Source organism: Haemorhous mexicanus, chromosome 2, assembly GCF_027477595.1.
Source record: "Haemorhous mexicanus isolate bHaeMex1 chromosome 2, bHaeMex1.pri, whole genome shotgun sequence".
Lineage (NCBI taxonomy): Eukaryota > Metazoa > Chordata > Aves > Passeriformes > Fringillidae > Haemorhous > Haemorhous mexicanus.
In genome coordinates, this window is record NC_082342.1 from 46,335,247 (window position 1) to 46,360,235 (window position 24,989).

Below are 24,989 nucleotides of genomic sequence, written 5' to 3' on the forward strand. Positions count from 1 at the left end.
CTGATCAAAATGTCAGAAACTCTGAACACCTCCTCAGCCTGTTTTAAATCTGGAATGAAAGCAGAAAAGGGAAACTCATTTTAAAGCCAACATAAAGAAAAAGAGGACCTTTGATACTGTTAGCTGTTATATACTCCTGTTTTCTGGTTTACATGCAATGAGAGTTGTATTTTCCAGGCAGACTGCTCAAGAGGGAAAGTAGTTAGTTTTAGCAGTTCTCCTCAGAAAAGCCCAAAATTAAAATTATCCCAGCTTGGCTGACTGCAGGGAACGCTGCAATGTTTTCTCATACGATAATAAAAAACATTTGCTAGCTCACTCTTCAATTTTCATTCTGAGTTGACATGTAGAAATTGAATGCAAACAAATGAAAGTTTGGGAGAAGAAAATGTTAGAGAGCAGATACCTTGCTGGACTTTCCATACTTTTCTATTTTCATAGGCAAAGGAGACTAGATTCTAAAAGGAAAAAAAAAAAAAATTAAATGCAGCCTTTTTCAATTGATGTAGGGCAGTGTTTCCTGTTACTAATCAAGCAGTTTTACGTGCTGCATAAAGTTATAAATGAAAGTGACCTATTATATGGTTACTTTATAAAGAAATAGATGTAATGGATGTTAAGATGAGAGAAATATTTGGAACTGAAGGCAGACAAAGGCAAGAAAATACTCTTGAAATTATGACTGATTTATTACTACTCTCTTCCATTTTTTTCTTTCTGTAAATTTAAATCCATGAAATTACATCAGTGTAAAGCAAAAAGGATGCATTGGTGGCTTAGTTTATGCTCTGCTCCCAGCCACCATTATGTAAATGTAAAATAGCTGTGACTACAGTGAAAAGAAAGGGTAACAAGTCAGGATGTAATTATGGACATACACAGCTGTTGTTGATTCAAATGTTATTATATTTGACAGAGAGATAAAATTATGGATACAGACAAACTAAAAAAGGAAAGCATAATTTATGATGTTCTGCTATATGGCATTTTTATTGAAGAGTTTTAGTTAAATGCCTCTTATTTTCAGGATAGACTTAGGTCCCTAACAAATTATTTTCTAAGTAATAGTACAGTCATTCAGTAATTGGTAAAAATAAGTGCTTCAGGGAAATTACTTTCAGATATAAAAAAGGCTCAGTTCCAGGCTTCTTAAAGCCAATTTTAATTTATATAATACTAAGATGATAGGATTTACTATTTGTTTAAATAATCTAAGGCCCTTTGTTTTGGGGCTTTAAAATAATGAATATTTTCCTGGAGTGCTCAGCACAGTGTAGGAAGAGGCTCATAGGCCAAATCTTGCTTAGCTAGAAACTCCTCTTGACTCAAAGAAAAGCTGACTTGAGCATTAGGTTGAAAAGTCCTTTTTGCAGCATACATAGGGGAAGACAAATGCCATCTGTTATTATAAAAACAGTGTGTAGTGTTCGGCTGACACACTGCTGGTTTGCATGTATGTATTCCTACTGCTGGAGGAAGCCAAGGAGTTATTGAGTGAATCTAATGAGCATGGGAAACTTCTCAGCCTGACAGCATTTCCTTCCTTTCTTTTAGTGAAATTTTTTATTTGCTTTAATTTTTTTATGAAGAAGTTTTTTTTTTGTTTTAGTATTTACTTGCAGTTACTCCATGCATTCTCGGACAGGAAAATTTCCAACTAATGCACTTTAAGCCATGAATTCTTTTGCATTCCTTAAGAAAGTACATTTCTTACTCAGTTATTGGCAGGATGAGAATCTTTAAAAAAAATCCACTGATACTACAGTTCTAAAATCATGCCTGATTCTTTAAGAAAGATGCTTATGGCATTTTACTTCCTTTAATATTTGCTCCAACTTGCTGTTTCCATCTTTATTGTGAACCATGTCTTCAAATATTGTACAGCATTTCTGAATATAGATCTGAACTCTGAATCATGGAAGCAGAAATCTTACTTAAGCTATTGTGGTTTTGATGGTAGAAGAAGTGGGTTAGAGAAATGCTTTAAGAATCAGCTGTGTATTTATGGGGAGATTATTTTACTGTTTCTCTTAAGAATACAGGCTTATTGTGGTAATCTATTTCATATACCATTCCCTAAAACACATTGACTGTGTGAACTCCCTCTGTCTAACAGTAAATTCAGCTTTGCAGGTTTCTTTTTTGACTGTCAGAGGGTAGCCAAACTCAAAAATAGTATCTGCTGCTATATTATTGATAATTTTCTTTCTTATCTCTTTTAAAATAACGGAATTCGGATAAAACCCTTCTCCAAGATTTTCCCAACCCCAAATGTCTGAAAAATGAAGCATGATTGATTTTATCTGACCAGTTCCATTTTGAAACGTTGCAACATTCTTTTGTTCTAACTTGTTTTTGATTTTCTCCAGAGATCAAAAATAGCAGTGTATGAAAAGATGTGGACCTACATGAAATCAGCTGAGCCATCAGTGTTCACTAGGACTACTGCAGAGGGAGTAGCTCGCGTCCGCAAATCCAAGGGCAAGTTTGCCTTCCTGCTGGAGTCCACCATGAATGAATACATTGAGCAGCGAAAGCCATGTGACACCATGAAAGTGGGAGGAAATCTGGATTCCAAAGGCTATGGCGTAGCCACACCGAAGGGTTCTCCATTAAGGTGGGTGGAATAGTATAACAATATAAAATGTGTTGTTATAGTATTCCACCTTCCCTGATGTCCCTGATATAGCTCTTTTTGTTTTGTGTGTGAACATGGTATGTTATTTTTATTTTCTTCCATTTCATTTTTTTTTTTGATCAACAAAGGTAACCATTTCTAATTGCAATATGGATTGAGCAGCTATAGTTGGCATATGTTTCAAGGCCATATAAAAACCAAACTGGTTGAACACTAGCTACTTGAAGTCAGCCTCAATAGAATTAACACTGGTTATTCTATTTCATCAGCCTTTTCCACAGAATTCAACCCTTTATAGCAGTATTATCCTTACATTATCTACATCAGTATCTGCATCAAAATTATGCCTACATTTTATGTTTTGTTATTGATCTCGGCTACTAATTTCTGAGTAAGAAGCTGCTTGTAGCATCTTTTTTCAAATGTCATCACTTGGAGGTAATTAGTCCTTCATTAAAGTACTTTTTTACTAAAGCACCTTCTTATTTAGAAAAAATGTTTGTGTTTCTAGCATTATGCATTTCAGTACTGCCTTCAAACTCACCCGTATTTTCTTTTTCATGGTATCAGATGCATTCAGCAAAGTAGCAGAGTTTTTGGTTCACAGGCAGAATATCATTTGCATTTCATTTAAATTGTCAGGGGACAAAAGTCAGCCGTGTGTTAAAATTTACCATTCTGTTTCTTTAATGTTTAACACAAACAAAACTTGCATTTTCCAGTGTAGATTTGCCAATTTTCTTCAAAACAAAAGAGTAACTAGCAGTGGAAGGGAGTCTGACAGTGATAAGGTGCACATGGGTGGGGGAAAGGGAATGCTCCACAGAGTGCTCTGCACCCCATTTCTCACATTTGTGCTCATTGGAAGGGATTGCAATGTGAAACAAAGGGGAGGAGGTAGATGTAAGGGAAGAGTTGCAAGTGCAGGTGGAGCTATATGTCTGTGGATGAGGTAACTAAGGACCTATTTGTCTACATCTGTGACTGCAGAGGAGACATCATTACCACTATGCAGATAACTAGACTCACTCATAGCTCATCAGTTTAACCTGCACACAATGCCACAAACATCAGTAGCTGTAACTGTATTACAGGGACAGTGAAAGGAATATCATTAGAATCATTTCCATCCACAGCAAAAGATTTGTATGTGCAGGGGGAAATCAGGACAGCTATTTCAGTGACGGAATATGAATTTTTGGTCCTTAACATTCAGTACCTATCAGATTTAAAAATTGCCACCTTCACTGCTGAACAAAGCAGTAAGAGAACATTAAGGAGGTGAGAGAGGGAAAATGACAATAAAAATGTTAATTCGATAGAAAAACATGTCCAGAACTCATGGAGTAGTGAAAGGTAGAAGGCAGTGCTAATAAGAGAGGCTGCTCTATTATTTGGGTATATTTTCAAAACACTTGGTTTTTATTTTATATTTATGATAAATTAATATCTCCTTTTCAGTGTTTCAGACAACTTCAAAGTGGTAGGCAGCACTGCAGTTTAGGGTAGTAAGGAAATGCCCATTGCTGACAGTCATGCTTTACTGAGTCAAAGCTAGGACATACCTTTTAGGAGTACTTTGGCTCCTGTCATGTATGTCCTAGCAGTGGGCTCTTTGCTTTAAGTGTGCTTTATGGTGTTCTTTAGTCCCTTTCCCTTTCTTCTGCAGAGTATTCAATACCAACAAGAGACAGCCTGTTATAATGAGCACTGATAGCCTGTGGAAGTTGATTCATGTCAAATTTGGGCTTATTTCAGGTTTGTTCAGTTGGCTAGAGAAAAATACCTAGGAGTAATGGGGATGAGACATAAAGCAGTTAGAAGTAAGAGGGCCTAGTAAGACTAATAAGAGCAGAGAGGAGGAGCACAGCCACAATTGTAAGGATCTAGTGTGAATTCCTGGTTATATCCCAGCTAAAGACCAAGCTCCCAAACACTTCAGTGAGGCCATAGTTTTGTCTAACTGGGGGTCAGCAGCTATCATTAGGGTGATGTGATCAAAACCATGTCATTTTTCACATCCTACCTTCAAATATGTTTCAAAAAGCAGAATAAGGGAAATCCTACCGGACTTGAAAATTGGACCAAATCTTCTTTCAAGCTGTCTCGACTGGCTGTCCATGTCCATGCCTTTCCTGAGCCTTTCTTTCACATGTGCTAAGCTGCTTGTTCTCCTGCTGCACCCCATTCCCTCTCCAGCCCCAGTGACAAACCATCAGTGCTGCTTACCTACTAAAAACATTAAGCAACACACTTAATGTTCTGGATAAAAATAAAGAACAAGCAGTACCTCACATTTGTACCACCTCTTTCATGTACATCTATGGAGAGTAGCACTTACAGAAGAGGGGAAAAGCTTCCTCCCCCTGTTTTTGAACAGAAAAGAGTTAGCTGTAAATTCTCTGTGCATGTTTCAGTATTTTCTGGATTTTTTTAGGATTTAGAATATGCTGCTTTTGCTATTTTGACTGCATCCCACATGGTAGTGTTTCTGTCACTGATCAGATGACTTATGTAACTGCTGTCTGCACAGATAATTGCAAATATTGAACATGCAACTTGAAATCCATGAAGGGCAGGCTAGCTGAGCTCATTACATAAATTAGTCAGAAGACATAATTTGATATGGGAATTGTAAATTCTGTTTTATTTAATAATCCTAATATCCTATTTGAGTTATATGTAGACCACAAATTACTTGATGTAGTTCACAAGTAGCATATAAAATTTAAACATTCAAATGTTATCTTTGGTTTGTTCAGGACTAGGGAAAAAAAACAACTTTTCCAAATGAATTATTCATATCAAATTAATCACTCAACTGTTTGAACACCTATTCCGTTAGAAGTATTTTAGTCTTAATCCTCCTCCTACTTACAAAGATATAAATCAGGAGTTTTTTCCCTGAAAATATAGTAGCATCTGAAAAAAATTGATGTGAGTCTATGGAGAACCAGATCATATATTTTCACACATCTGTCTGACGGGATTAGGGATGGTTCCCTGCCATCACATCACTGGGCTCATGTTCATTACAGAGCACATACCCATCACTTGGTTCATGCAGATGAAATCCACTGGTCAGAGAGATCCAAGGACTGGTCTCTCTCTTGCTCATGACTGTAGACATGAGCAGGGTAGTGGATTTTAATGCAAAACTCTTCCTTGTTGGGTTTCATGCTACACTCCTGCAGTGTTCAACCAGTACCTATTGGCTAATTGGAATGATTTATTCTCAGTGCTGGTGCAGTATTACAATTAATGCATATCACTGAATGGAGGAGAATGGGAAATACCTGATGTGTGTTTCTTTTATGCCCAATGGGCAGTACCACATCACACATCAGGTGTGTCTCCTTCCTTCCTCCCTTTTGAGTGGTATTCATTTCTATATGATGTTGTAAAGGACTGACGTGTTTGAGAAGGAATGTGGGATTGAGGGCAAAGGCTCTCATCACAACAAAGATTGAGTTTCTCTCATGGCACTACCCAACTGTTCTTACTGTTTCTCCTCCTACAACGGTAGGTATCCTTCCAAAGCCACTGTGTGGTACTCAGTGTGAATTAATGAGTTTTTTTCTTCAAAGGTGGTGCTTTCAAAGGTGGTTAAGAGAGTGCTGCTTGTCTGCTTAGCAAGACCTACCTCTGTAAAAGTGCTGTCATTAGAAGACGTTCTTGTGGCCAGACTTCTGGCCCTTGTGGATCACCCCTGGGTCAACTGCCTTGCCACTTGCAGTAACTGTGTTATTAGAGGGCAACACCTGGAGATCTTGTACTACTCAAGCCCTGTGCCTTGCATGCCTCTGCTTTTCTGTTTTAGATATGTAGGCATCATAAACAAGTTTGAATAGTGAAGAACATGAAAGAGTTCTCCACCCTAAGAGGTAATGATAAAGGAGTTAAGGGCAATATTTTCTCAAAAGTACACTAAAAGCTTTTTCAGCTTTTTGTACCTTGAAGCTGTTTTATGTAAAGGGAAATGACAGGCTGGGCTACAAAATGAGTTGTTATCACTTATTCTCTTACAGTTTCAACTAAGGACATTTGTCCTGTCCTGTAGCCAAAAGTATGCATCATGGATGAGTGGAACCTGCAAGGTCCTAAGTGTCTGGTGAGACACTTTGATCCCAGGCAGATGAGAATGGCAGGATTAGATTTAGACAAATAATAGAAAAAACTTTGAATAGATGCATCAATGTGTTTTAGAGATTGGTGATATTAGTTCACCAGCCTCATGAAATCCAGAGCTCCAGTAAGTTCCTGCTATTAGAATTTTATATATATATGAACCTGGGATTCTATATTCCATTATTCAAGTGTCTATTCTTTTTATGTAGTAAAGGATTAATTCAGTTTGACTTTAGGGAGAATTCTTTATGTTCTGGAGAGGAAGGCAAAAAGGTCCACCTGGTGATATCTGCTGTTTTTTGTAGTGTGACATCTTGTGACATGTACTGACTCTTGGTGCTTTATCCATTTTTTACCATGTTTAACATAAGGTGTGCAGTGTGGGCGGTGCATCAGGGATGCTAGCGTTGCAGTTGTAACTTTGCCACCATTTTAGCAACTTATGTGGAGAGAAAAGTGTCATGCAAGTGAAGCTAGAGATTTTAGTTTCCATCCCCTGCAAGGGAGGAGCTTCCTGAAGATTGCTTGGGGTGCAAAAGGCATCCAAACAGTCCTGTCAACAGTGCATGGATTCTCCTGTGTTATATAATGTAATGTGCAATACCTTAAAGAGATTTACCCTAGAATGAGTGATCTGTGGTGGAAGGACATTTTTCTTGAAGAAAAAAGAATCTGTGGGAATAAGATAAAGATCTGTTATGAGGGGAGTCTTTGTGTGCATGGGCTCTGTAATCTACCATCTTGATCTCAGTGACTTCATCTTCTTGTTTTCCTGAGGTGAATCTCTAAAACTGCCATTCTTTCATTGCTTCACTTCAATGTGGTACTTCAGCTAGCAGTTACCTTTGCTTTTCACAGATGTATCTAGTATCTAATAAGTTTTCTTCCAACACTAGAAATCTAGTATTGGAAGAAAACTTATTTTAGTAATGCGTGCTCATTCATACAAAATTTTGGCAGACCTTACATAGGATGGAATATTCCCCCCCTTCTTTTTCTGGTAAGATATTTCCTTTTCTTTTTTTTATTGACCTGAAAATAACATTATTATAGTATAGTTTCTTCCAGTGGGACTATTTAATTTTTTATCAAATGTTGTCCTCAGTGTTTTTGTAGAACAGACTATAAGAAGCTTATTGTGAAAAAAATTCCCAGCTCTTCACTCACTGCCAAAGCTGTTTATTTTGAACTTAATATATTATTCTGAGATATACACCAATTCTCATTTTACCCTGGATTTGTAGGTCATTGAGCTGGTAATTCACAGCAGGCTCTGTAGGAAAAGCATCAGGTCATTATGCAGTAGTGAACTGTAAGGACAGGTAAAAACGTTTCCTCCCAGACTTCTTGCATGCTCAGGTTTCTTATGCTTTCTATAAGATTGGATTTGTGTGTACAAAAGGATAGGTATGATATTCACAGACTTCCTCTGAGTAAGAGAAGAACTAGGAAAAATATTTGAGTTGGCCACACAAATTTTTTTTACACTGTCAACATTTGTTTACTACAGAGGACTTCTTCCACTGCTGTTTTTCAATGGTTTTGTACTGCAGAAAACCATTAATCTTTAGAAAAATACACTTTTCCCATCAATGAAGCTTCCTTGTACAAACTGTGTTGTATCATAAAGGAAGCATTTCCCTAGACCACTCTTCAGTATATCCTATATTGTTCAGTTTTCACAGGTCTTTATAGATTTTTAAATTTTTTTTAACCAATATTGTTGATATAACTGTTCTATCTTGGTGTTCCTGTGCATCTGGGCTGTATTCTTCACTCAAAGGCATGTTCCTGTTTCTAGAAAGGTACCAAAATAGGTAATGTATGGTTGGGTCATCCTGATAGCATCCGAGGCCCATGTGCCTCTGAGTATATTCTGGCATTTCAGAGAGAAGAATGGTATTTCTTTTGCTGGTTAGCTGCCTTCTGGTTGGCACCACTGGCACATAAAGACCTCCCCAGATCATTCTGAAGACAAGCAACCATCACAGTGAGGAGAGATGCAGAGGAAGCTGGTTTGATTTTTTTCACATTCCCCTTGTCCTGCCAGAATGCCTGGTCTTGCCCTTAATCAGTGTGGTATTCATAGGGTTGTTTCAGCAAAGCACTTTTGGACCGCAAAACTGATGGCATTTATATACAATGCAGAGAAAATACAGAAAGAACTGGTGAATAATTGAGGTTTGATGATTAAAATGAGTGATGTGAAAATACTGAGTTTGACCTCTACACTTTTGAAGCAAGGGCCACTGGAGAAAGCAAAAACCCCTTCATAGTTATGGGGTAGTCTGTTGATACTTGAAAGAACAGGATTTTTGTCAGCTTAGCAGAATTTTCCAGGGTCATTTCTTTCTGTGATAAAAATTATATGAAAACTAGAAGGTGATCTGTAGCATTTTATACGTATATAAACCTTATCTTGTTTGACTGATGGTGAAGATCATACTGTATGACTTTGTATAATATTTTTTTGTTCACTGTAGGCATAGCAAGGATTGAATTACCACATCATTACCATTCAGTGTCAAAGCCTATAGCTGAGATATTTCTCAAGCAGGTCAGATCCTTCAGAGCTTGTTGGGTTTTCTATCAACTGAAAATAACACTTACTAGGTAAAAAGGCAGAGAATGGGCCAATGCTTAGGAAGGAATATAAAAGTCAGGAGTCAAAAGAAGATCAGTGAAGAGAACCTGACAGTGAATGTTCGCAAGTTGTTCTTTCAGCTGAGCCTGGGAGGCATGCTTAATTTTGGTTACCTGGGTTATTTCTGTCTAAAAAACAGAGTATCTATTTGAAAAGTAAATATAAAGCCTTGGGAACAGAGATTTGAATCCCAACTTGCTCTGTTCCCCAGTGATGCCTTTTGGATTAATTTCATAATTTTCAATCAAGATAAGGGTCTTCCCTGTGCAAAAATAGTGCAGTAAAAATAAGAGAAAATTTTATGATGACTAATAAGATTCACTGCAAGATGTACAAGCAAATGTATTGAGGCAAAATCTTCTACTTTAAAGAGTTTTGCCCATTCTTGCAATTTTTACTTATAGAGGAAAAAAATTGTAATAATTCTGATTTAAGTCACCAAATGGCAGTGAAGAGCATTGCTATAAAGATAATTTCTGATACTTGTCTCTTTGAAAGAAAACAAGTCATTAATGCCATGATGCACTTGCTGAATTTTCTCTGACCTGGGGGAGAAAAAAATCAGTCTGTCTTTCAAATACTTCAAAGAGTCATCTCTGACCTGCCTCGCCTCATAGAGCCTGTTTCTTCATTGTCACTAGCAGGAAGTTTTCACTCTCAGACTTCAAGGATGATTCATAATTGAACAAAGCTCTCTGTGGTTTGGAGGAGAAATCAAAAGTCACAGGAATTTGTTCTGCTGCCATTTCTGTTTTCCTGCACTACAAATAACAGTAGAAGCACTGATGGAAGGCAAAGCTCTTCCAAGAAGCTTAGCTCCCATCTTGGTCACACTGCCAGGTTCTGGTGCCTCTCTGCTAGTACCATCCTGCTCCTTACTCCTACGAAAGTCTTGGGATTTTAGTGAGAAAAGTTGTGAAATTAAGTGTTTCTGAGCAGGAGTGAAAGAACAGAGCATGGAAACAGCAGTAAAACTGTTTCATAGAAAGGTTGGTTTTGGTTTTGTTGGTTTTTATTTTTATCTAAACATTTCAGTGGCAATAGGTATTTTTAAATTAACAGTATAATCAGTGTAAAAGATGAAGCTACCATTCTGTATCTTCTACTTTAGTGTTTGCTTGAAAGCACAAGGAGGCTTTTTAAAAAAATATTTTTACAAGCTATTTATACAAGAGATTTCTCATTCTGATATGTAGTGATTACTAAAAATTTCTTTACTGTCTTACAGAAGCATTGGGCCAGTCTGAGGTAGTAAGCACCAGGAAAAGTTCAATAACAGGCTTGTTTTCTACAGTCAGAAAGAAATCAAGGCAGCAAAAAGATCAGAGTTCTTTTCTTGCTTGTCTGTTTCAGAATTGTTTGAATGCAAACAGGATAGGAGCTTCACAATAACAAATCTATCCAAATGAAATTTGTCAGACTGTTGAATTCTCTGACAGGTTAAGAGGGGCTTCTATTCAAGTATAACCAATGAACTTTCCTCAGACTATCAGCAAAGGCCAGAATGTCTCAAAAATACTGATACCATTGCTGTGCCTACTGATTTTCTGGACTTTTACAAACCTTTGATAAGCATTAATCCCCACTGTATGCCAGTGGGATACAAAAGGTTATGGTTGTTTCCAGTCTATAGATCCCCTGAGAAATAAACGCTGCCTCTTGCCACTTCAGAAATAATTTCCTCCTGCCCTTTTCCCTGCCATTTCCCCAATCCCTTGTAAAGCATCTCAGCAGAGGGCAAGATGCAGCCCTTTATATTTTAACAATGCTGCTCATTATTATTTCTCTCTTTTCTTTTTATTACAAGTCTCTGGCTGTTTAGGTGTCAAGTCCCAGGAACTGCCCTTTGAAGCTGATGGTACAGTTCCTGACAACTTAAAGGCCTAACCCACTAAGATAATAATTGTTCAGGTAAATTGTAGGTAGACTGAAGCAAGGGAGCAGGCTGCTGAAAGGCATCTCAGCAGCTCGTAACAATACCTCTCTGTGGAAATGACATTTGGGGTACAAATGGCACCTGAAAAACAGTTTGCAATTAATCTGTGTGATAGTTGCAAAACTGCCCGCCTCCAATTGACAGTAAGTACAAGATGGACTCCAAGAGACATAAAATGGCCATTTAGTCTTTGTGCAGCCTTGATTCTGGTGAGAAATCTCCAAGCAAAAGTAGGGAGAAAAGTTTGTTTTCTTTCTTGTTGTTGCTTTGAACTGAGAACGGTATCTCAGACTGGCACAACGTGTGACAGAGTAGGCATTATGGACTGAACATCCCAGCATGAAAGGTAGAAAGGTGTTGACAGCACAAAACAAGATTCAGAAGTCTTAATGTATAATTTAGACTACTGTGTGTCTTGACACAACAGCTCTAAAATGCAACACTTTCCCATCATCCGAATGTTCCCAAGGAGCTCAGGTTGCAAATAAAAATGGCCATATGTGTATCTCTACTGAGTAGTACAAGTTTAAAATATTGTTTGATTAAATAATGACTTGTTGTTGATGAATAATTTTTCCTCTTAACTGGTCTGCTTTGTGTGTGGTAGGAGGTGGAATGAAAACTAGAGCTCTTTTTCTCAACTATCTCTAGTTATCCTTAGCTCAAGTCTTTTCACTTCTACAACTCGATGCCTTTACTCCCGTTTTCTGCTTTCCTTCCTCTGCTTCCTATTCCAACCAATTCACTTCAAAAAGCTTAAATCAAGCCTGAAAAAGGATTTAGCTCCTATTTTAACTATATCTTTTAGCAAATCACATTATGCTAAGCAATGCTGTGTGTTCTTTTGTTGTGACTCTCTTTTAACAGTTTTTGTCAGGATTGGCAGTTTTCTGTAGTCAAAGTTTGACTAAAATTTTCCCTGCAGTTTTTTAAAGCCAAAAGTCAACTGGATAAAAGTGATTCAATCCTGACCTGATGCAGAGACCTATTTTATTGTTACACTTCAGGTACTTCTTTCTACTCTGAAAGAACACATGAAAATAATAATCTGCCTCCAGCTTTCAAAGAAAATAGAGCTCAGGAATAGCATCTCTGTGCAGGAAGATCCAGATCCCTTGCTAGCTTCCACATCTTCCATTACTAGCAGTGGGGATGAATGAGGCCTGCAGGTGAGAGCAGCCCCAGCATCTGGCAGCCCATCTGTTACCTCCAGAATATGTGCAGCTTTCTCTGAACATAATTACACATCAGGCTCTTTCCAATCTGTTGCTGATATGGTTCCATTTAGTGTGGGCTGGATTTGTAGCTATGTCTTTAAGAGGCTTTTATATGTAGAATTAGATATTTGGATTCTTTGGATGGATCCAGGCACCTGATTTCACACATTTTATGCCATGTGGTTTGTGTGATTTAGGTCTATTTTGGATCTTAAAACTCTTAAGCCTACAGAAAAAATAATGGGATCTAGTCATTTCTGACAGAAAATCTCAGCTTTTTCTAGAAAACCCAAATTGTCCATATTTCATATGCCTTAATGTAAACATTACTAGACAATTCTTCAGATTTTTAAAAGGTTTCCACAAGAGCCTTTTACTGCTTGCAACACAAAATATGAAGAGACAGGTTTTAGGAGGATGCTCATTTCTTTATTGGTTTTAAATAAAAAGAAAATGCCTTCTATCCAAAGCTAGGGGACTCACCCACATTCAGATGCTCTGCATTTACTAGGATCCAGCTCCTCAGGTTTTAATCAGGATATGATACTATTCTGATTATATTCTATACCTGCTGATAATATTTTTTGGTTTGAAACCTCATGAACACTTGAGAATTAGCTTTGACTTTTCAGTTTAAATAATGCAAACTCAGTCTATGAAAGTATAGTTGAAAGTGAACAGAAAGTCATCACAGTTTCTTGAGGATTTAGGATTTTTTCCCTGTCACAGTTAAATAAGCAGGCTGCTATTTTTGGCATCTCTTTTAGATAGTGGGCAATTATCCAAAGCAGTTTCCAATTAGAGTGCTTTTAGTTCATCCAATTTGTAGGCCACAAGAGAAGATACTGTTGCATTAGATAAAATAATTGCAAACATTCTGACTGCATCTAGAACACAACATCCTTTTTTTTTTTTTTGGCCTCCTCACTTAAGAAAAACATCAATAAATTGAACCTATTTCATGGAAGATGATCAAGATAGACCTGCATATTGATCTGGACCTTCTCTGATGAGGAGAATCTGGGAGAGCTGGACTTGTTTGGCCTGGAGCAGAGATGGTTTTGGGGCATCTTAGGAGCAGCCCAGAGTGTTTTTTGGGGGGTTTTTGAGGATATGGAGCCAAACTCTTCACAGCAGTGAAGGGCGGGAAGGTCAGTGACAATGAACATCAAATGAAAGGGGAGAAGTTCAGACTGGATGTAGGGGGGAACTATTTCCCCTGACTGCCTGAGGGTAGTCTGACAGTGACACTCTGCTCAGAAAGGCTGTGCAGGCTTCATCCTTGGAAGTGTACAAAACGTGACTGGTTGAAGCCCTGAGCAGTTTGGTCTGACCTAAGGACTGACCCTTGTAGGAGCAGGAGGTTGGACCAGACAACTCCTTAGGCACTTTCCAGACTGCACTGTGCTATGATCCTTTTTTGAAAATTATGGCTATGATAAGGATATCTTCATCACATTGAGTCTCCTGGAGCTACAGGAGTATTTGGAAAGTTGTAGTAGCTTATGGAAAGTGATGTTTATGTTTCCTGCATGGTAGAAGGTCTTCTCCTGACCACTAGGCTTTAGCTACAATTTCTGTGAATTAAATGTCAAGCAGATCATTCCCATCTGAATAAAATTTTCTTGCTGGAAAAGCAAAATAGAGTGAGAGAATCTGAAGTCAGTGAAGCAAGTGACAGTGCTTCATACCTCTTCTTCGCCAGGGAAAAAGGAGCAGTTAACTTCCTAAGCAGCTTTATTTAGCTGCTGAGTGATTGACAGCATGGATGTTTTTGGGGCTCCTGAGTGGGTCAAAAGGTGGAAGAGTTTGTTATGGAAGTCAGGCCACTCAGGTTGGCTGTCTCCCACTTTTGGCAGGAAAAATTAGGAGTATGTTGTGGTCAAAGACTGAATCAAGGAAATACACACGGAGGTTTAGGCTTAGTCTATCTCTGGGAAACCAGAAAGATAAATTCTCTATGAATGGTTGCCTGAAAAGACACAGATTTCTGAGAAGCAATGAAGTTTGATTGCCTGAAGTCATGTCATACTGGTGAGCTTAGTTAATGACCCTGCCCAGATTTCCTGGGAGTCTTGGAGGAGATCTGTACTTCAGATTCACCTTTGCAAATTGAGGGTAATGACAATTGCCCATCAGCCTCTGAGGAATAGTGAAGATTAATAGCATAGTGTTTATTGTGCTGTGGCTATTTGAAGCCCATTCCCACTCCAGATGTTTCTATGATTATTTCAAATCCATGGAGGTGTTTGCGTCAGGATAAACACGGCAGTGGATTTCTCAGTGTCTTTGGTCAGAGAAACTGATCTGGAAAGAAAAACACTGAAAACTGGACCTTAGGCTAATGGTTTCCGAAACAGTCTGTGGTCTATGACCACATGTTTTGTGTTCCATTTAGAAAGCAATGGCAGAAATCTCCATCACCAGTGGACCATACTCCGTATGGCTTTTTAATTAAAATTGGCACATGGGAATGTGTTCAGGACAACAGTAACTACATTTTTTCTATCTCCATATCCACTGTGGAGATCTGTTAGTACTTTTAGTAGTGTGTTTTCTCTGTAGCCTGGCTGCTTGTATTTGAAACATTACAAGCAGGTGTTACCTTATCAATGTCATTGTGCTTGATCCAACTGGTCTGAGAGCTGCTATATTTGCATTTCAGAGAGTGGTTTGGATTGGAAGGGACCTTAAAGACCATCTGTTTCCAAGCTCCTGCCATGGGCAGGGACACCTTCTAGTAGACCAGGTGGTGTAGTGGATGAGAATGAGTGGGACGTAGGAAAGTCCTGGCAGAATCATTGTACTGAGCTAGCTATGGCCTTTCCTTCACCACCACCAGTGGCAGTATAGGGACACAGAGATGTGCAAAAGTGAGGGTGCTCCATGCTTCAGCGGAATCTTTTTCCGTGCTGGGGGAAGATGGAGAGTTTGCTGCTGTGTACATGGATGTATTGATGGTGACATCATAGAGCTGGTTGCCAGAGGGATTGGATTGCCCTTGTGATCATTTCACCTGATCTTGGGCTGCTGTTCAGCTGGCTTCAGGGCATTTTAATTATCAGCACACTGGCTATTGGACCAACCATCTCATCTGGTTCCTGGCACTGATTATGTTTGTCTAAGCATATCAGATATTCCTCATTAACTTCTGCAATAATATTCAGACAGAAAGTCCTAGGAACTCTTCCAGCTAATCCCCATTTTGGCTGCTGACCAAATAAGGCTTTATATGGCACAACTGTAATTGCTTCATTTGTATGGTATTGATCTGCCATTAGGCAAAACACAAGCCAGCATTTCACTAGGGCACAAGTTATGCAGTGTTCTTTATTCTTTGCATTGCAGTTGCACCTCCAGCACCCACCTGAGAAATAGCTCCCCTGTTTTTGTCTTTCACTCTCTGCTTCTAATTAAAGTGATGAACTTCAAAGTGCTTGCATCATAATTAGACCAAAGCTTAAGAAAACGTGTCTTAGCTGGAATCTTTCCATTTATTGCCTTTATGAAAAAAAAAACCAGTATGGAGGCACAAAGAGTCATGAATGTAATGTTACAGAAATCCCTCATGCCTCTTCTAAGTTTAGACCTGCCAAAATTGTATCAACTGTATAAATCTCATGAATTAGTGATCTACTTCTGGCGGCCATAAAAGTCAAGAATCCATCCTGATTTCTGTGCTGCCAATAGCTTTTGGCATAGTGGCCATATTTCATTAATAACTTCATGGACATTGATGTCAGTGGATAAATTCCTTCAGAAGCAAATAGCAGATTTGCCCTACAGCTTTCCCATGTTCAGTAAGCTTTTCTTACTAGGAAAAAGTTATTGAAGAGCCTGCTTGTATTGCAGCACTTTTCATACTGTACAGAAGGCTGAAGGTATTTGCCTTCACAGATACATCACGCTTCACTCTCATTAAGGTGAGACTGGGGCTTGGTGGCTGAAAGGTCTAACCAGACAAGCAAAAGGTTAGAAACAGTACCTTAGGAAGAGAACAAGCAGGGGCTTATTCCTAAAATAAAGTTATAGACAGAAATAGAATCATAGACTCATAGAATCACAGAATAGTTTGGGTGTGAAGAGATATTTAGGGTCATCTAGTCCAACCCTTCTGCAATGTGCAGGGATTGAGCAGGTTGCTCAGAGCTCAGTCCAGCCTGATCTGGAATGTTTCCAGGAATGAGACACCTCTCTGGACAACCTAGTCCAATGTTTTACCATCCTTATTCTGAGAAACCTATTCCTTATACGTAGTCAAGTCTACCTTCTTTTAGTCTAAGTCTGACTTCCTTTAGCTGAAAACCACTGCTCCTTGTTTTGTTTTAGCAGGCCCACTCAAAAGCTTTGTTCCCATCTTTCTCATTGCCCCCCTTAAAGTATTGAAAGACCTAAATAAGCTCTCCCTGGAGCCTAGTTTTCCTCAAGCTGAACAATTCCAACTCTCTCAGCCAGTTCTGATGGGAGGACTGCTCCGTGCCTCTGATCATTTTTTGTCTCCCCTCTGGACCCATTCCAACAGGTCCCTGACCTTCCTGTGCTGGGGTCCCTAGAGCTGGATGGAGGTAGTCACGGGAGTGGAGTAGAAGAGCAGAATCACCTCCTTTGACTTGTAGGCCATGCTTCTTTTTATGGATTCAACTGAATATGGCTACTTCATGAATTCCTGAGAACAGCAGTAGTACTTTTTTTTTTTTTCTCCCAAATGCAGCTCTGGGAAGATGGCAGAAGTTGGGGTTTTTGCTTTCACTGTAGCTCTTGCCACAGGTACCTATATTTGTCACCCTGTAAGTGGTTAAATGCAACTCCTTCTGTATGATCCTTCTCTGAGGACATCTCAGAAATATTAGCTAGGGCTGAGGATTTTTATCACTTTTTTTGGAGTATCATAAGCTGATGATTAGGTAGTTTATGAAAAAGGCATGCAGAGATGCTCAGTTGAGCACTTTTTCTTGTAGAAGTTACTTCATCATGACTCCTGATGTTTTTCTGCCATATCTGAGTCTTAAAGACATCTTACACCAATCGGGTGCTCTTGTGAGATCCTGATGCTCGCAAGAAGGAAAATACATCAACATCTCATAAGGAGTAGAAAACAGGCAAAGACCATTTCAGATGTAGCTCCTCTCAACCATTATTGTATGTTCATAAATGGTAGATTCACCCTTACAGTAATGAAAAATTGGAGAAGTCTGAGAGTGAAATTTTTTCAAATATTGCCAGATTTGAACCAAATCTGTGAAAATGCCAGATATGTTCAATACTGCATTAAAATCTTGGGTTTGTTATTATGCCCCTTCTACCCACTAAACAGAACTTACATTTATATAGTACATTGAGATATGGGGCTGGGTAGGAACCAGAAAACCCAATATTTGCAGTTAGCCCAGCAGGATATTTAATCTTCCATGATTTGTAGCGAGATTCAGCAATAAGTTCTGACTCCTTTTGGATGTCACAGTAACATTTCTTCTGGGTAGGTGATTCGACCTAGGACTGGGTCTTCCTGCAGAGGAAAGCTGTGAAATGCTCAGTCAAAGGTACAATATTTCTGCCACTGCTGGGACATGTTGAATGGAGTGAAAAATTAGAAGCTGCTGAAACAGCTGCCACCTGCTTTGTTCTGAAAGATTTTGATGTTGTAAAATCTTCCTCTGCATCAAGTAGCCAGAGTCAGTGATCGTAATAGTAATCCATCTGTAATATCAAATGGATTGAGGTGGATGTAAAGATGGAACAGCTTTCTAAGTTACAAGGAACCACACTTCTATTCAATAAGCACTGAATTGCATCCAAAAGAGATATGTTTCCCTAGCCTCATTCTGGGTGAAAATAGTCCCTCTGTGGCATTCAGAAGCATAAACTTTAAAGGCCTTACAAATATGATTAAGATGTTATATAAAGGAAAAATTAAATCCTCTGGTTAAGTTCAGTAATGGTGAATAATGTTTTCAGTCCTGTTAAATCATCCATTTGCAAAACAATAAGATCAGTTGTGCAGCATTTGGCTTTTTCTTGAGATGGAGAGACATAAGGAGTTTCAGCATATGCCTGGGTAACAAAACATGATGTCATTGCAAGAGGCTTTCACTAATGCAGTCTAAGTGGGAGAGGAGCAGGACAGCATGAGGCATGATAGATCTTCACTGCTGTGACCCTCACCTCAAGCTGCTACTCCCTGACTTTCAGCAGTGCCTATCCAGCACAGATGGAACCTGTGCCTGAACCACATGCTGTGCTTTGCCATGGAGCCCCGACCTGTCTGTGCCAATACTGTCATCTTCTTTCAGCTGGGGACCCCTAAACCTAGGAGTTACTGGAGAGGTAGGTGAAACAGTATCCATACATCTTGCTGCAGCAAAACTGAGTTGATGTCTGCCTAAGGCGTAAAAAGCAAAAAGCTTTCTGCCAGCCATGCCAGAGGTGAAAGAATTATATATTGGTGGGGGAGAGGGATGTACTTATACAGCCTCACTTTACACATTTCAATTTTAAAAATATTACTGTCAATTCTTTCTATATAAAAAACATAAATGGCTCAGGGTTGCTAATGTTTCTGAAGTGAAAGAGAGTTTTGAGGTTCTTGGCAGTAGGCTAAGCTTATCCTGAGAGTGGTTCCTGCAGCATGGACACAGTGCTACACTGGTGCTCAGACACTTTTGAAAAATATCACTCAAGTGAGGGATTTGCTGAGGGTGGTGAGACACTGGCACAGGTTACCGAACATTGTTGTGGATGCCCCATCCCTGGAAGTGTTCAAGGCTGGATTGGATGTGGCTCTGAGCAGCCTGGTCTAGTGGAAGCTATCCCTGGCCATGGCAGGGGAGTTGGAACTAGATGATCTTTAAGGTACCTTCCAACCCAAACTATTCTCTGTCTCTATGGTTCTACTCCTTTAAAATATGTATTCTGACTTGCAGGTGTTGGACTGCAGCAGCCTATTCACATAATCCTGCTTATGCTGGAACCAGCAAGAAAAATTGTGCTTAAAAAAAAAAAAAAAACTAAAATGCACTGCTCAATGACAACAGGATTAGGTAGTCGTTAGCAAAAATTAAAATAGCTCAGAGTTGGGAGAAACTAGCATTTCTGCTGCTGCTAAAGACTGTGTACTGAACCAATATGAACAGTTTCTCTAGGGACAATTTTATGTGCTTTTTATTTACAGCAAATCTTTGTGTAAAACAGAGAAACAAGCTGAGTTGCAATCCCAGGTCAACTGCTGTTGTTTTTACACATGCAAAATATATATTTAATTGCTTGTGCCAAGAAGTGTTTGCATACTGTAATTGGAATATCATGCTGCAAAATAGCTTTCAATCTATATAAATATTTTAAACTACAGTCATCAGACTTCTAGCTGGTGTAAATTGTCAGAACCTCTTTGAATTCAAAGTAGCTGTGGCAATTTTTAGCAGCAGTGGGTCTCCCATTAATTGGAACTCCTGCTGATCCTCAAGGTGTCAGTTTGGCTCATATTTGTTTACAAAGCTCAGCTCGAGGAACTAAATGTGTAGTATACTTAGGGTGTACATAGAAGCTGTAAATACTCACTGCCCCTGGAAATTAACCATCTTATTTGGATGGCTAAATGAAGAGTGCTAAACTTATTTTAATTAGCCACAATTGAAAAGTATCTGAGCACTTCTGTAAATTTCCCATCTCTTAATAGACAGGAATAAACATACAGTCTTGTAAAAAATACTTTATTCTTCTTGTTTGACTAATATTTTGATATATTTTTCTGTAAGAGGTGTTTTAAATGCAGTAGGACAGGGGATTTTAAAAGGCTTCAGCTTCTAATGCAGCACAGAACATGCCCAGAGCTTTTTTGCAACACTTAGGCTTTTTACAGACCAGTCAGTTCCTCAGGGCAGGGGTATGATAATTTTGCAAGATGGAATTCAGGAGGCAGTCACTGTTCTGCTGGGTCCTGAGCTGGACCTGAGCTTTCTGCTGAGATGGCTGATCACATCCTTTCTTTGATAAGCAGGAATATAAAAATGGAGGAGCTTAGCAGAAAAGCCTGAGACCCACTGGAGAAGAGCTAGTATATTATGAAGACTCACAACAAGAATACCAGCAGTTCTTTATTTAATATAAATGCTGGCCAAGTTGTGGCAGCAAGTGCCAGGGACTCTATTTTGTGTGAACTAGCATGTGAAAATGTTTTGAAGACTCCTGTGCTTCAGTATTTGAATACAGTTTTTTTTTCATACAAGTAACATGACAGCATGCAAACCTTTATAAATCCCAGTAAAACTATTTCCCCTGTAAGATCTTTAATGGGTTTAAGAGGACGTGCTTTTAAAGCAGGCCTTTTGTCTTTAAAGTTTAGATCATTTTTCTTGTAAAAATGTTCATGCATTAGCTCTTCTTTTTAATATTTATGGTATTGATCTTTCAAGCCTTCTGAGTACACAGTGATGTAAGCTTTGGCTACATCTTACTCGTTAACAGAGTGCTTGTTTCATTCCTAATTTATTAAACATATTCAGCAGTGCCATGCAGCTTTACACTTAATTTCTCTTGATGAATTGTCAAACACCCTTAAACTGCACTGCATTTGTGTCATGTTACAATCTGCCATCAGTGCTTTTCAAAACATGGATAAAATAAACAGCTCAAAAGACGTGCAGGTCTTAATTTTTTGCTTGGTAAGGTTGCATTTTAATTTTTCCTGTTAAAAATTAGTTGAATGGATGATACACACAAGCTATAAAAATGCACCCACTTGTGTTTTGCTAAGCACTTTTAAGACAGATCCTCAGCTGCAGGCAGGAAGCGCTAGGCTGGGGGTGAGGAGAGGTTCCTGGCAGCTGTGGCCTCCTCTTCCCAAGCCACCTGGGCTGGATACAGATTAGATCAGGAGAGAATAACTGAATTCACATCACTGAAATAAGGTCACTGACCATGGCTTCACTGAGCACCCTCTCTGCCTTGTCCTGTGGGAGGATGCCCTCCAGCCTGCTCCAGAAGTGCCCAGGGGCCAGTCTGCACGATGGCTGCCCCAGCTGCAGGGTAGCTGCAGGGAAGGAATCCACAGTGCAAGGAAGAAAATGAGCTTGGGGTTGCTTGGGACACATCATCACTTGCCAAGTGGCTGTGATACTGTAGTCCCAGGAAAGCTTTTCCCTTTAGTGGTGATGCACCACCACATCTGTGGTTTTACTTCCCATGTTTGCTGATCCCCCCTTCTTTACAGGCAGCAGTTATATAGGAGCACCTATAAGGTTGTGCAACAAACTTGCAGGACAATGTGGTCATATATTTTATCCTAATAGAAAGGAAGCCTCTGTACTTTGCCAGTTGGTCCATACCTCACGTATGGCCCACCTTTGGAGCTTTGTTCACATAGCATTCAGTATTCCTTGTTGAACTTTGTTATTTGTTCAGAGAGCCTGAGGTTAACCAGAGATGCCATCTCTCTGCACCATGTGACTTCTAAGCCACTGAGCGATTTCTGAGGCTTCATTCCTTGTGGGAATGATTTGTGAAAAGCCTTTAGGAGGGTTGGGGTCTCTGCTCTGCTTTTGCCCCCTGATCTGCAAAATCAGGGGGCAAAATGGCCCCAGCATTTCTGGCACGACGGGCTGTACAGTATGGCTGCAATTTAAACAAGGCTCTTTTTGTGTGTGCAGGGTCTCACTAGTGAGTCACGTTATTTTTGCACATCTTGCTCATTCATAATTGCAAGTGAACAACATCCCCAGCTCTAGCAGTGAAACAACAGCGCCGCCGTCTGTGATGGTAACTGCAGAACTGTGCTAAGAATCTGCCCAGGATGCAGGGAAGTATTTTTGCTATCTAACACACCAGTTACACAGAATTTATGAGACTAAGTTCAGGAAAGGGATTCAGGAAAATGTCAAAGCTGTTTAAATAGCTAAGACATTTAAGTTTTCTTGGCAAAGCTCTACTGGCTGCCTAAAATATTGTTATTAAATGCCTAGAGCAGAGATCCTGCTTTGGTTATAATGAGTTCTTAGGTACCTGTGTGTGCCTTTATGCCACTATTCAGTATTTAGCATTCAAAAGCAGATATTCTGAGACCGTACTTCATGGAGGCATTCTCCATGAACCAGACCAAGGCTGAGTCCTTGGAATTGCATTTGGGAATGATGCTGAATGTTGCAGAGGGGTGGTGCTTTCCATCCATCCTATGAACCATGGTGCATCCAGATATTTTGGGAACTGAATTACTTAAATGAAAAGCAGATGGGCCTGAGAGAATACATAATTTTATACAAGTGTACATACTTCTGGATACATATTCAGCCTAACTAGGCTGGAGAGAGCCTTTTCTATGTGTTGTGTGTATTCAAGCTCTGGGCATTAGTTGATCTTACTGAGCAGAATGCATTTCATGTTTTAGTTGCTGTTTTCTAAGGAGTGATGAGTTTCTTTACTGAAATTGATGTTGAAAGTGTTGCAATAGGCAAAATTTTGTGTCCCTTTTTGTGATGTAGTGCTATGACTGTCTCAGATTTCCAGCAGTGCTTGTGATGTTGGCTGTGGTGGTCCCTAGTCTGGACCTCTATCTCATTCCCTTGTGGTGCAGGAACCTTTGTGTGTCTTTATCAGCTGTGGAAATGCCCCTCCTGTGGCTGAGCATGTACATGAGCTGGGTGGTGCACTGTGTGGTGCACCACGGTGTTCAGGTCATTTGTTGCATGCCTCCCTCACTGCTTCTTACAGACTGAAGTCCAAGAGATGGGTCAACTGCTAACCACTGATGTGATCCAAACACACTGGAAGTCAAAGCAAACTTCTCTGCTGGCTTCCCTTGGCTTTGGGCAAACACCCTGCTGCAATTCTTTTGGGTAACATATGAGGTATCTGCTTAGAATCACTGATGTTATTTTGCAAGAGACTGGATAGTCCCGTTGTCATCTGTCTGTAGAGTTTCATCTTTTGATAACTGTGTAAGGTGTATCTACAGCACAGATGGGCTCTTCCAAAAAAAAAAGAAGGGATACTAATTAATGTTTTAAACCGCTTACTGCTGCTTATTTATAAGGAATTGGACAGTGATTTTAAATGAGTGAAAATTATTTAATTCTCATCATATTTTTCATACTTTAATTCTAAAGACTGGTTAAAGATAGCTGTGATCCATGCATTGAAATAACTGCCCATGCACCCAAGTACTTGTGAAGTGAGGGCTGCAGTTTTGTCTGAAATGGCTTGACGATTGCATGCAAAGACTCTGTTTTTTTCAGAGTAATGGAAGAGGCAGGACTGTGCAGTGACATCAAGGACTAATAGTCAAATTTTAAAGGCCTTGCCAGCTTTCTACTATTAAACCCTGACTCTTGCAAAGATGTCAGTTCCTGTATTGAGGAATACGTTGTCTTTAGTGGGAGCTTGGACTATGTGTGGTATTGCAGATACAGTTCTGTTTTTTAAGATGGAAGAAAAGTTTCTGCCATGAAGACTCTGGTTTCCAAATGCCTTCCTCTGTGGCAGAACAAAGCCCTGTCTAGGATGAGTGTGGGTGATCTAGCCTGGCTCTGAGGTCTGGGTATGCCATTTTCGATGCAGTCACCATTGCACGTTTTAGGCTCTCAGTTATATCCTACCTGGGAGGTACAGCAGTGTTGAGCAAAGGTTCTCTGTGTTTTGCTGACCAGAGGGAAATTATTTATTTCCACATGTTGAGGTGGACCTGGATAACAAAGCAACAGAGAGAGCAGTGTGAAACTAACCTGGTTTTACATGGCCTGCTAGACGTGATGAGGACAATAATGTGTTACATTTATAAACAATGCAGTTTAATTTCAGAGTGATGATTGCAGCTTAAATCCACATTTACCTCTTCATCCTTTTTATTTTCATTTCTCTATTGTGCTGTGAAACTGTCTATGGATATGGCTAACAACCCAGCTAAATAACCCTCTCATGAATGGGTTTCATTCATTTATTTATTACTCTAGGATTACTATCAACCAGCTGCAGCTTCTCTAAATGACTGTGGGAAAATTTTCCTTGATAATCTTTAATGCTTTGAAAGATAAATTTAAACATTTGGCAAGTGAGAAAGCTCTTTCCCTTCAACATGAAAACTAAACATGAAAACTTATGTTAGTTGTCAAAGACATCACCTAGGTTTTTTTTTTAATTCATCTTGGAATATCCAAAAGAAAGGTGGAAGTAGACATTAACTTGAAAAAGAAGGTGTAAATTATCAAGTAACATCTTCACCCAAAATAAGATGAAGATTGAAAAGAAAAAACCTTTCTAAGAATGTTAGCATAAGGACTTTGTCTAATTTGGTGAGCTTTAATGTTCACACTTGAGAGACTACAGCTCAGAGGAAATAGTTTGAAGATGCTTTTTTCAGATAGACAGATTGATAGGGCTTCCCATCTGCTTTAAAATCAGACTGAGATTAAGTGGCTTGTTGAATTGAGAGTTAGTGATATT

At 39.2% G+C, this 24,989-nt stretch overlaps 1 protein-coding gene across 2 annotated transcripts in view; it reads left to right on the forward strand.

Annotated features, from left to right (window-relative positions):
- GRIA4 (glutamate ionotropic receptor AMPA type subunit 4) overlaps nucleotides 1-24,989 on the forward strand; it is a 215,986-nt gene that overhangs the window by 170,810 nt on the left and 20,187 nt on the right. For both annotated transcript variants that reach the window (XM_059838631.1, XM_059838630.1), the window contains exon 13: nucleotides 2,370-2,617. In XM_059838631.1, the coding sequence (XP_059694614.1) occupies nucleotides 2,370-2,617 (248 nt within the window). The remainder of the gene's footprint in view (nucleotides 1-2,369; nucleotides 2,618-24,989) is intronic.